Raw genomic sequence first — 12222 nt, 5'->3', positions numbered from 1 at the left:
AGAGCCATGTTGGTTTAGATTTCATGCCAGTAGTGGGGAGAACACCTCAATACTCAAAGGAGTAGCAGAACTCATGATGAACATGTTTTAGAAATTTAGAAAATTCAAGATGAACATTTTTTAGACCCAAGGTCTATGGTATCAGATATTTGCCTTCTCTGCCTGAAGAAGGCAGAAGTGCTTTCTGTCCCATTGGCCAGTCAGTTTCCACACACACAGAGCTGGGTGTCCCTTTCAGAATTTAGAGCTTCACAGAAAGGAAATTAGATAGTGAGGATATGCAGGCTGTGTTTAAAGGGAGAAAAGGGGAAATGATGATACCTCTGCCAAGGTATCTCAGAATGAAATGGAGGAGTTCTGAACTGTCAGGCACCAGTGTGTAGCTGTGCCCTCCTCTGGTATTATGGAGAAGACCACCACAACAGATTAAGGCTTAAAGGCAGATTTTGAGTTCCAAGTTGTTCCCAGTTTGGGCAAATGATTAACTCTGACGCTTCAGTTGGCTTCAGGCTTAACTCAGTGGGATGCTGTGTGGGAACAAGAATTAGTACATGGATAGCTGCTTAAAACTCTGAGCCAAAGTAGAAGAACTTCTAAGATTTCATTGCTAAGCAAGGAGAAGAACTATTCTGTGTTGTCTGAACAGTATTTGGAAGAAAGAAAATTTTTAAAAACACAAAGTTTTCTTAGAAGAATTTAAAGCTCCATTAGCTGAAATGCTTAAAACTCAGATTAGATCAAATCATGGTAATACAGACTCTAAAGAGATGGCAGAGCAGAATTAATAGCTCTGTAACTCTGTCCTCCCTAGGAAGAGCACACAAGCTGTTTAACTCAGCCCTCTCTGGGCAAAGCACAGTAGTAAAAAAACTGTGGTGTGAAGGAGTGCAGTGCAATGTGCTGTTCCTCCTACTGCTGGTGTCAGAGGAGAAGGCTGGTTTTTTTCTGAAAGTGGACATAAGATTTTATAAGATTCTCTCCTTTAACAGGGTGATGTCCTGTTCTCAGTGTCTCAGAGTCACCCAGCAAACAGAAATCTTGGGAGAGTTCCTCAGAGACAGGGTCAGTTCTTGCTCAATACCCTGGAGAGTTTCAGAAATGCTTGCAGGTGAGGACAAGTCAGGAAGGTGGGTGGGTGGTGTGTGTCCATGTCTGTCCATTCTTCTGTCCTTGTGACTGTGTTCCTCCACCCAGCCCCACCACAGAAATATCACGGGTGAGTTCAGTGCATGGCACTGGTCAGTGGAACAGCAGAGTCAGGGGTATGTGTTAATAGTGAAAATTTTCTGACACCTGAATATGTCTCCCATGAAATTTGCCTGGGACCTATCAGTTTATTTCATGTCTTTGGGCTTTGAGGGGCTGCTTGAAAATTCACCAAAGCTGCTGATAGTGTAAGAACTATTGGAAGGTATGTGTGAAACCAGATTCCTGTGCCATGTGGTTTCACTGCCAGAGGGGATTAACCATTTAACAAATGCATATCTGCTCCAGATGCTGGCCTTGGATTTGCTCTGTCTGTGACCTGTTACGGGAACTGGGTTTATAGACACCAACTTTACCTCTTCTGCTGGGTCAGAGCTATTTGGCACCCTTAGCTGCACATCAGACAGTGGTAGATGAGTTTGTGTATGAATCAGAGAGAATCAGGATGAGTTTTTAGGGTGGTCTGGCCAAATTAGTTTTTGCCTTGCATCACTTGGGTTGGCTGAGATAATTCAGTCAAAATCAGACATGCTTTTCTGCACTGACCCAGAGTCTCAGGGTTGTGTTAGAGAGCACTCAGGTTCTGTCATGGATTTTATATCAGCTGAATGGTCCCTTGGCTGATTTTCACAAGGTTTGCTGTATTGTGCATCAGGCACTCTGGTATGGCTGAAAACCAGTCTTGCCACACCAGATCTTCCCACAGCACATGCTTTCTTCACAGAAACTAAGTTTTCCTTTCCCAGTGTGTACTGTTGTGCAACCTTGATGACTTTTAATAGCTTCACTCAAAAGGTAACTGAATGTGAGTGCCAGATTTCTCTGTTTCCAACCCACTGAGTGTTTGTGGGTCCTTTATGGTGAAAATTGTGATTAAAATGTAGTATCTCCTGGCTTCCTTTACGGAGTGAGGAGGTTTCCTCTTCCCTCTGTTATCCACTGTGTGTTTGTAGGTTGGCAGTGGAATTCCAGGGTGACTTCATGGCCCAGGAGAATGCTTTCACTGCCCCCAACTCTGAGAGCAAAGACACACTAAGCAACTTCTCTGAGTTCCTGTTGAGGATTTGTGACAGTCTCTGCATCCCCATGGTCATGGTAGGATTTCTTTTGGTCTGTTCCATGGGTACCTGGAAAGGTGCTGTCAAGCACCAAGAGTGGGTTGCACAAATCGTTTTTTGGGGAAGAGGACATGTCAAGTAAACCAAGAACAGTTGTGGCATTTGCCATTTTTTCACAGCCAAATATGGAATTGCATAGCTCATGCAAATGGCAGTGTATGCTCTCAGAGGGTGCAAGAATTCATAAAGTTTCCATGTGGATGTCAGTGTCTTTCTTCAGGCTGTCCCATCCCATAGCCTACCTACCATGCTGTGGCATCCATTGCAGCTCCAGATGTGTCAGAAAAGGAAGGGTGCTTGAGCTGTTGTTTCCCCTTCTGCCACTTTTTCAAAACTTGCCTGTGTCCCAGAGAGCTGCCATGATTTGCACCTGCAATTTCATTTCTGTGCTTCTTCCCAGAAGGTACTGATGAGGCTGTCCAGTCTGCATGGGCAGTATTGAGCACTGTTCTTCAGTAAGGCCTGTGATGTGATTTAAAAAGTAGCTGTGGAGACTCATGAGTGCTTTAGTGCTCCATACAGGCCTGTCCCTAAGACACTTCAAGCAAATTGTCAAAAGAATGGGACTTTTGTTGTGGTTCCTAACATTTAGTAAAGTTTGCTTGTGCTTTGTGACGGGCACTGGTGTATGGAATCTTGCAGTTAGGAGCTTGGAGATGTGTTGGTTGGTGTTTTCTTAATCAATCTCTTGGTAGGCAGATGCAGTGGCACTGCTGTTCTCCTCCCTGACAGGAGGGTGCAGTGCCTGTCCAGTTTGGCAAAGCTGGAGTCAGTGTTCTGTTTCTTGCTCATTGAACTTGGGTAAAAATTAATGGACTGTGAGAAAATTGTCCAGTGACCTTCAACAAGAGTGAGTTGAGTCATTCTGTTCTAAACAGTTCAGGGCTGGATTGTGTAGAGAGCTCAAATGCCTGTGTTTGCCTCTGCTCAGTGAAACACTGAGGCACAGGTGTTAAATGTTGCTGAGGTCAGCTGCACTTAAACATATGTCCTGTGTTGTATAGGAGAATTATCCATCTGACCTGTAAGAGCAATAGCTCCCAGGGCAATGTGGGCAGTAGGGTCAGTCACTGTGCCTAACTGGTTGCCTGCTGGAATCCAGGAGAAGTTTCTTATCTGGTGGGATGTCTTGCAGAGTTACCAGCACAGCTCATAGTGCTGGCAGAGGGAGTTAGTTGTGTTCAAAGTTCTCTGTGAGCCTGCTCTACTGCCAGGCATTTGGTAAAAGAACTGCTACTCCATTTGTTTGGATTTAGAAACCTGACTTTCTGGGGAGGCAGGAGGCTGGAAGGAAGCTGCTGCCTTCAGTGTTTATAGCACCTTGTGCACCTGATGTATTTATCTTCCCACAGAGCTATCTGGAAAGGGCTGTCAGCCCGTCAGTGACAGAGGTTTTCATCTCAGCACTCAGTACCCTCTTTACAGTGGTGCCAAGCATGAGGAATAAGTTCTCCAAGAAGCTGGGTAGGAGGGGATTGTGGGATCATGTTCTCTGTGCTCTTAACTGGTGGAACTTGCTGCTACTGCATATTACTGAGGCAATGAGCCTAACATTGAGACTTCATGTGCAGGATTCTATTACAAGTTTATATGAATAAGAATAGAGTGCATAGTTGTGTTCAGCAGGATGGAAAAGTTATTTGGTCTAGCAATGATGATGGGAGAGGTTTCATTTTGGATAAGAATGTTGTGTCAGCTTTATCCTTCCCTCTGGAATAATTCAGAATTGAATTGGCTGTTCCTGTAGGCAGGGATTATGCTGGAATTGTTGGGGGGTTTTACTGTGTAGAAATCCTAGTATAGTCTATGTATGCCTTCACACATCAGAGAGGTGATGTAGACAATTCCTCTGTTCTAAACATGTGAAATGGGCAAATCTTCACTTCTCCTCCTGAGAAAACAAAGTAACCTCAGATACTCTCCTCACACACAAACTTGGAGTAGTTTACTTTCTGAGAGGCAGCCTAATATGTATATCCTTACTGGGATGGCCTGCCCTCTTCACCAGGCTTGTATGGAGATGTGTGGGGGTGGTTATGGGACCTGCCTACTCTTTTTCTTATCATACATGTTCTGTGCTCCTTTGACACCTCTGTCTTGCTTTCTGTCTAGCATCCTCGTCCTTCATCCGACTGACACTGGAGCTGAAGGCCAGATTTTGCTCTGTACAGAGGTATTGTGATGTGTGCATTGTTAGTGAGCCTAAAATTTCCAGATGGGAAAGGAGATCATGCCTTATCTAATACACCTGATTAGGCAAGATGAGAGACTCAGGAATGGTTGTGTTTTACTGAAAAATGGAAATGGTTACTGACAATGGAAGAGCTTGATGTGGGAGAAGGGAGAAGCAGTTTGGTAGGGGGTAGATGGATCTACACAGCATTGTGAGAATTCTGTGCTCTGTCGTGAGTTGCACAGATAGAGCAGCCTGACTTTGGAGTAGTCAGATCAGTAGGTGTTCTGAAGAGAAGTACCACTAGCATCAGTTCCATCTGAGCTCTGGCTTCCTAAGCATTTACTACCACTGTTGTTGTTCCTCATGGTGTGGTGATATATTAGAAATGGGGGGAAGGAGGATAGCTTCAGCAGCAGGTATTGTAAAAGATCTCCTGTAGTAGAGGCTATGATTTCTAGGTTGAGGAGTATTTGGGGAGACTCACTGTGGGTCTGCAGAGATGTTTTACCTCCTCTTTCCTGTGACTGTACCTCATTTAAAAAGTAAACAAAGCACAGAGCACTCCTAGTCCAGTTTACTAGTGTGGAACTTCGAGTGAGGGCATTTGTGCCTGTGAATGGTGTGTGGTGGGAGTGATCCAGGTTTCTGAATAGAGCCCTGTGCTGTGCCAGGGATGGTGTGTTACAGATGTCTGCTTATGTCCTGTTCTGCAAGGAAATGGTTGGAGAGAAAGCAATGCCTGGAAATAGCTGTTCTCACCCTTTTAGTTGCTATTTTGGCATTCTTCACTGTTCATCCCTGGCAGTGTCATTGCTAAAAAATCCAAGTGTCATTTGCCAGTGGAATCATTGTATTGTGAGCTGCCCTTAAACATCTCCCATTCTCTGCAGTGTTAGGGTGCTGTCCTTATAGGACTCTCTGTATAGACAAGGTGTGATGGCTGTGGGAGTACCCCACTGTATTCACATGGGCCCAAGGTATGAACATGTTCCCTGCTGTCACTGCACACACCCCCACATCTGTGAGCTGACAGTCCACTGGGAACTCCTAATTTTCCTGGAAGCCTAGGCTGGCTCCTAGAGTCTTCTTGTGATGGGGCAGGTGTTTGTGTGTGATCATTCAGTAAAATGAGGTTCTGGCAGACAGTGTGTGATATCAGAAGTAGGAAGAGGGTACTTCTAGCCTTCTTTACTGTCTCTTTCTGTTCTTCTTCACAGTAATCCTGTCCTGAATCACACCTGTTCCAGCTTCCTCTGCAGCTTATGCCTGAACCTTTACTCAGCCACAGAGAAGACGAGAACTTCTTCTCAGGAGGGCAAGTTTGGGGAAAGAGAGAAATTGCTTAATTTAGTTTGAGGCCCTGCCACCCTCTGTTTAGGCAACAGGTGAAAAAAAATAGAAAAGGACAAAGGAGAAGGGAAGGGAGGACACACAAAGCTTGACTGAGAGATTTTTTTCACCCAGCTTGTTTTTAAGCTGGTCCAGTAAGGGCCAGCACAGAAAAATGCCTTTTGAAGAGTTTGGAACCCTACCTGAAAGAATGCATTTCATCTACCTATGGTTTTGTTTACATGGGGGCATTTATTAGCACAGCTGTGCATGCTTAATTGAAACAAAATTACTTGCCACAGTCAAGTGGCATATCTGCAGATTAAGGTAATTTTTTCCCTCTGGCATACTCTATAAAGCCTTCCTGTCTGTACTGTAACTTTCCATAATAGGTAAGTCCCAAACAAATGAGGTGAAAGTTTCTACATCAGAAAAGCCACTTTTCCCATTAGCAGTGGCTGGTTGCCATACAGGCAGCATCAGCAAAGGGTTCAGAATCTCAAACAGATTGTTTTTTCATCCTTAAAGTGTTTTTTCATCCTTAAAGCCAGTTCTGTTAAATCAGGTTTCACACCACTATTGATGCCAAATCACAGAGGTGTGCTTGGTGTATGTAGACTGTGGAGTTGTTCCATAGACATTGCTCATAATTTCCTTATGTTTTTATTTCTAGAGCAGGAGATGTCTGAGCTCCTGCAGAAGGGTCTGCCTCAGTTAAACTACACCATTGCTGAAAGCCTTCTCCTCCTGTCTGAAACCCCTGAGCCTTTCTTTTTGGATCAATCTCTTTGCAGCCACCAGCACTGTTTTGTACTGCTCTTATACTTTGCCTACAGCTTTGGGGACAGGTGAGCCAAGACTATACAAAGCAAGTGGCCATGAATTGGTGGGTAAGGCATATCTATTGTTACTGTTTCTACTCCAATCTCCTTCAATGCAGGTTTGTTCCAGATGCAGAATTATTTCTAGCTGTAAGAAATTTTCTCCTGTCAGCACAGGACCATGGAGACTGTCTCCCTCCACACATACTCAGAGCTGCATTTTACCTCCTTGCTGTCTGTCAGGACAAAGGCAAAGCCCTGGATGTGGTAAAAGATTTCATTCCTACCTCTTGGAGCCTTTTTGTTGAAACTAAGGTTTCTCCCCACTTACATCAACCTTCTTGTAGAAAGTATTTTGGCATAGGTGGTGAGCAGTGAATGAGTGAAGACTGTGCAGTGCATCTACACCCTGGAAAGTTAACTATGTAAATCCACAGGGGAATATAGATATGACAGAATAAACTTGTGTATGTGTGGGAAGTGTAACTGCGTTGGATAGGCTGTGAATTCACACACAGAATATAATGAATTTCATAGCTCAGGCTCCCAAACACATCTCCAGCCTCTGCAGCAGGCTTTCTAGTGTTCCCATATGGCTCTTTGCTGCTGCACAGCTTTGAGCTCTGTATAAAGCCCACAGGTTTCTTAGCCTTTGTGATGCAAATGGGCTTCACAAAATGATGTTTAACTGATGTGTTTGATTGTCTACTGAAAAGGCAGTGTGACTGTTTCTTGCAGTAAAGTCTCATCACTTCAGATGCTTTATATTCAGTATTAGTGGTTATTTTGTTCTCTGTCTCACTTCCCCTTTCCCTCTTTACCAGAGGTCTTTGTCTACCATAAGGAGGATCCTGGATAATCTTACAGATCTGAGCTTGGTCTATGTCCATTGTCCTCCCCTGCTGAAATTCTTCCTGTGCTACCCTGAGCTCATGGGGAGATTCGGACACCAAGTCCTCCAACTCTGGTTTTCCTGGGAAGACTGCAAGCAGACTGAGGTTGAAGAATCTGATTTTGGCTCATCAGATCAGCTGAACAGTGCCAATCCATTGCTTCCCATTCTGAAGAGCAATTCCAGCATTTTGCTTATCTTACTGGTATGTGGCTTTCACAAGGACAGGCTGCTATCTTGGCCCTGATTTTGGGGGCTTTTTGGTTCTTAAAGCTTTTAGTGATGTTATGACACCAAGGATTTTGATAGAAGGGGCCATGTGTGTGTACCCAGACTTCCACCTGCCAGGGAAGCCTTATGTGGGAAATGGGATCTTGTATGTGTGTTATTCTTTCTCTGTCATCCATCCACTGTGACAGGAAGAGATCCTCTGAGAGCTGGCTGGACAAGGATCTGAGGAGTTATGCTGATGTTTGTCATGAAAAATCTCATTCCTTCCTCTATCCAGATACACAGCTGGGTACTTCAGATTCTTCAGTGCCAGCCTTTAAAGAAGCTGTTTTGCAAATCTGGGAGCAAAGCTTTGCTACTCATAGGTGAGAAGGGTATAATGAACAAGAACTTTGAAAAAGCAGTGTGCAGAGAGCAGGTCTTGAGGGCACAGCTTTCTGTTTGTTTGAGGTTTTCATTTTGTCTTGTTTTAACTGGAGACTCTTGTCAGAGAATTTTGAAGTACTCTTGAGTTTTTAGGACTGCAAATAACATGTTTTATTGCTCTTAAAAGATAAAATAATAGTCTTGTGACAGGGAAAATTAATCAGTTCAGGAGAGAAAGGAGCCTTGAAGTAGCAGGCTAGTGTGTTTGCCTCTAGCTGGTGCAATGAGCTTTATTAACCCATGTAATCATGACACAGTTGTGTCCTGATGGCTGCTTAGAGGCCTTTTCTCACTTCACTGCTCTCACCTTCCCATCACCCCTCCCCATCAGTGGTGTCTTGTCCCATGACTGTTGAGCCAATCATATAGTAAATATTTGCTAACTTTTCCACAGAAGAACATGAGATTTGCTTGTAAGGGCAAAAGCTAAGAACTGTGATATTTCTTCTCCAGTCCCTTAGAGAAATTAAAACTAACTATCATTGAGAAGGCAAACCCATGTCAGCAGATGGTAAAGAAGTAAGAGGAATCAAGGCTTAACTCTGAGTGGGCATCCACTGGGCATTACAGAACGTTTGTTCTGATCTGAGAGGCTATGGCTAAATTTTAATATCTGATGTTACTGAAATGAATGCCAGGAGGCCTCTCAGGTGGGGCAGTTCTTTCACAGTTGGGCTGATATTGCAGGGTAGGTAACAGCATCCAAGCATTTGATACCATTGCAGAGCATTAGTAAAAGTGAGCAATGAGTTCACCTATCAGGACAAATTAAGGAAGTTAAGTGTCTCATAAGGCTTGTCCACTCTGTTACCTTTGGCAGTAGTTCTGGAACCTGTCACTCCATAAACTGAAGCAGGTCTGTCAATAAGCAAAACATAAATGGCGTCTCCCTTCCCTGAATTGTACAACATTCCTGCTTTCCCTTCTCTATCTTGCCATATGTTCTTGCAGAAATAAATTCATTTAGCTCTCTTCCAGTCTTTAAAGTAAGTTGTAATAAGTCACAGGCTTTGACAATTCACCTTTCAGTTGTGGAAGAGCATAATCAATCTGAATTTAGATGGACTAATAAAACAGTGCAATATGCAGGGCTAAATATACTGTCAGATGGAAAGAAAACTTATGAGATGAATAACCTAAGCCTCAGAATGCACTAGTTGACTGGAAAGGCCTCTGCATGGTACAGTGAAACAAGAATGAATGTCCTTCCAAGGATGACTTCTTTGCTTATCTGCTTTAAATAATTGCCTGGATTAGATATAACAGATGGTTAGTGACTTCATCTGAGACCTTGGGCTTCTGGGTAGGAAGGAACTGATTAACACAATGGTGCATTTGCCAGGACCAGAGAGGCTGTGGCCATTGCTTCATGTCTTTTTGTGCTCTCTGTGCTCATCTGGGGGTGAATGTAGTCATGATGACACACTGTCCCACTTGTCTTCTCCATGCTCCAGGTCTGAGGTGCTCTCTCAGAGAGCAGAGACATTAGATTACATTCCTGAACTTCATATGAAGCACATCTATGTCAGCAGAGATGATTGTGCCGACATCTCCCTGCCCTTTGTTTGTGAAAGTCTCTGCTAGAGACAGGAACTCAGAACTAGAGAGCTTTTTCTGGCACAGACAGCCTGTTCTTTCCTGATTTGCTTTCCTTGGATATGGGGTCCCACAGCCATTTTCTCTGCCTGGATGCATTGCTGCTGTGTGATAGGGGAGGGCAGCTGGGGGAGGCAGCAAGCTGTCCAGGGAGGCTGTAGGCTCAGTTGCTGAGACCAGTTTCCTGTTTACCTCTTCAACTCTACCATTGCAATGCAGTAGCCAGGACTACTGCAGGAAGAGAGGAAAGGTAGTGCTGGCCTAATATGTGTTGAGATGGTTATATTATGTCAGCACTACCAGACATTTTCTGTCTGATATTTATACAACTGCCTCTGTACATGCTGTGCAATTTAATGTTATGTACCTCAACATGAAGACTATGCCCAAATTAAGCCTACTGGCTGTGGGATTCAGCTCAGAGACTCCAGAAAAAGCCCTGTAGTCAAGAGGCAGGCTTGTGAGCTGTGTACATGACTCTCCCCTTTCCTGTGATTGATTGCTTGCCCAGCTTACCTATGTTTCATGCAGTTTAGTTAAGTTCCTACTGCACATACAAGGCTGCCAGCCTTTTTAGTTAAGTTCCTACTGCACATACAAGGCTGCCAGCCTTTTGAAAGTTGGGAACTATGGACTGACTCGTAAGCTTGATTTTAGACAAGCATCTTCAATATGCAAGCTGATTTTTCAAAACAACATGGAGAGCAGAGGTACCAGAGATTCTGTTCTCTTGTTTAGTTCTCCCTTGTCTAAAACTGTGACCTTAAATGTATGTTACCCTTACACTCACAGAACCAAATCATTCTTTAAATGGGATATTACTCAGAGGTGCCTAACAGACATGAGTCCTTCTGCTTTATTCAGTTCTCTATTTAATCAGGACATACTTAATCTTAATGATGCTTTATTAGGCTGTTTCCCAAGGCACCAGATTACCATAATGGCATTAAACAGTGGTGACTTCTGCCTAATCAGGGTAGAAAGGTAATGTGTTTGTTTCTTCCTTTGCAGGACCTGGTCTGCTCAAGCTCTGTGGAAGTGGCTTGGAAGGTGTTGATGACTCTAAGGACCTTTCTGGAAAGAAATGAGGATGTCCTTGTCTGTGACCTCCTTCGGAGCCGATTTTTACAGATTCTGCAACAGCTGCTGGTGGAGAGCAGCTCAGCCACCCTACAAGGTGACCCCACCTCTGTGATTTGGTCTTGCTGTAAGATCAACTAGCTGTAGGGACACAGTCTGGGATAAAGTGGTTCTGAACTGCTGGTGTAGCTTACCTGCTGGTGTAGTACTTACCTGCATGGGGAAATGTATGGACAGAACTGTACTAATTTAATTTCCTTTTTTCAGAGATTCATTTTGAAGTGAGAGCCTTTTTTCTAATTTAGGTTGTTCTGGCTTCAAACTGTGATTGTTAAATCAAAGCAAGGTTCTTGTGTGTTGCTGTCAGTGTTCAAATGGAGAGCCTAGCTGGTAAATCTTCCTGCTTAATAGGGGCCCAAGTGGTGGCTGAAAGACATCCTCCTTTTTGCCTCTTCTTCGTGCAAAACAGCTTGGTGTGCCTGAGGATACACAGTTCCCAGGACACAGAAATCAGGAGCAAGTGTTGAATCATTCATGGTATTGATCCCCAAACAGGGATTGTGGTATCACCAGATCTTATAACTCTGTTAAGTCTCTCAAAGGGAGCAAGGCTGTGACTGAGGGAAGTCCCTGTTTTCCTTACTAGCCCTGTCTGTGGTTTTGGAACTGTTGTCCCAATAAGAAAGGTGCTGTGCAAACCAGTCTGTGAGCTTGAACTGAAGGAGGGAGCAGTGCCAGGATGTCCTTGGCTCCTTCAGGATAGAGACTTAGCACAACTTTTATTTGTTCCTGAGGGGGCCACTGATGCTTTTAACATCTCTGCTGTGTTTGGAATGTTTTGTTGGGCAGCAGTTGGGATGGAAAGTGTTTTTGCTTTACCTCCAGCAAAGTCAGTAGGCTGGAGGAGGGGCATTGAAAGAGGGGCATGGTAGAGCATGAGGCTACAAGATCTGCTAAGTCTGATCTTGTTTGGAGTTGTGCACATTTGAACTTGCATATCCCTCTGCTGCTGATGTAGGGATGCCAGGAGCTGTGGGGAGGCAAAGTATCCATTTCCTATAGGGAGTCAGACCTATTCCTCCAAACCACTGGTGATGGAGGTAGGACAAAAAGGGCTTTTGCAAGATTTGAGCCCTTCTGCTGCTGCTAATATGTGTAGCCCTTCTTTGTATTGCATATTGAACTTGTTAAGTGACATCCTGGCAACCCATGCAGAAAGTCAAACACCAGATGTACTCTGGAGACAGACTTCCTTGTCTCCCAGCACACAGGCAGCTCTGTGAGGCCTGGGCCAGTAAGGTCCAGGGGATCTGCATCCCTATTCAAACAGTAGCCTGCTTTTAGACA

At 44.1% G+C, this 12222-nt stretch overlaps 1 protein-coding gene across 4 annotated transcripts in view; it reads left to right on the top strand.

Annotated features, from left to right (window-relative positions):
- The window catches only part of MEI1 (meiotic double-stranded break formation protein 1), a 36901-nt gene that overhangs the window by 13986 nt on the left and 10693 nt on the right, over positions 1-12222 (top strand). For 3 of the 4 annotated variants that reach the window (XM_064702308.1, XM_064702311.1, XM_064702310.1), the window contains 9 exons: positions 990-1108; positions 2160-2301; positions 3677-3788; positions 4437-4497; positions 5718-5815; positions 6503-6677; positions 6770-6917; positions 7475-7747; positions 10807-10972. In XM_064702308.1, the coding sequence (XP_064558378.1) occupies positions 990-1108; positions 2160-2301; positions 3677-3788; positions 4437-4497; positions 5718-5815; positions 6503-6677; positions 6770-6917; positions 7475-7747; positions 10807-10972 (1294 nt within the window). The remainder of the gene's footprint in view (positions 1-989; positions 1109-2159; positions 2302-3676; positions 3789-4436; positions 4498-5717; positions 5816-6502; positions 6678-6769; positions 6918-7474; positions 7748-10806; positions 10973-12222) is intronic. The other variant, XM_064702309.1, reaches the window with a different exon arrangement.

Source organism: Zonotrichia leucophrys, chromosome 1A (assembly GCF_028769735.1).
Source record: "Zonotrichia leucophrys gambelii isolate GWCS_2022_RI chromosome 1A, RI_Zleu_2.0, whole genome shotgun sequence".
Classification (NCBI taxonomy): Eukaryota; Metazoa; Chordata; class Aves; order Passeriformes; family Passerellidae; genus Zonotrichia; species Zonotrichia leucophrys.
This window is presented reverse-complemented; position numbering and strand designations above follow the sequence as displayed.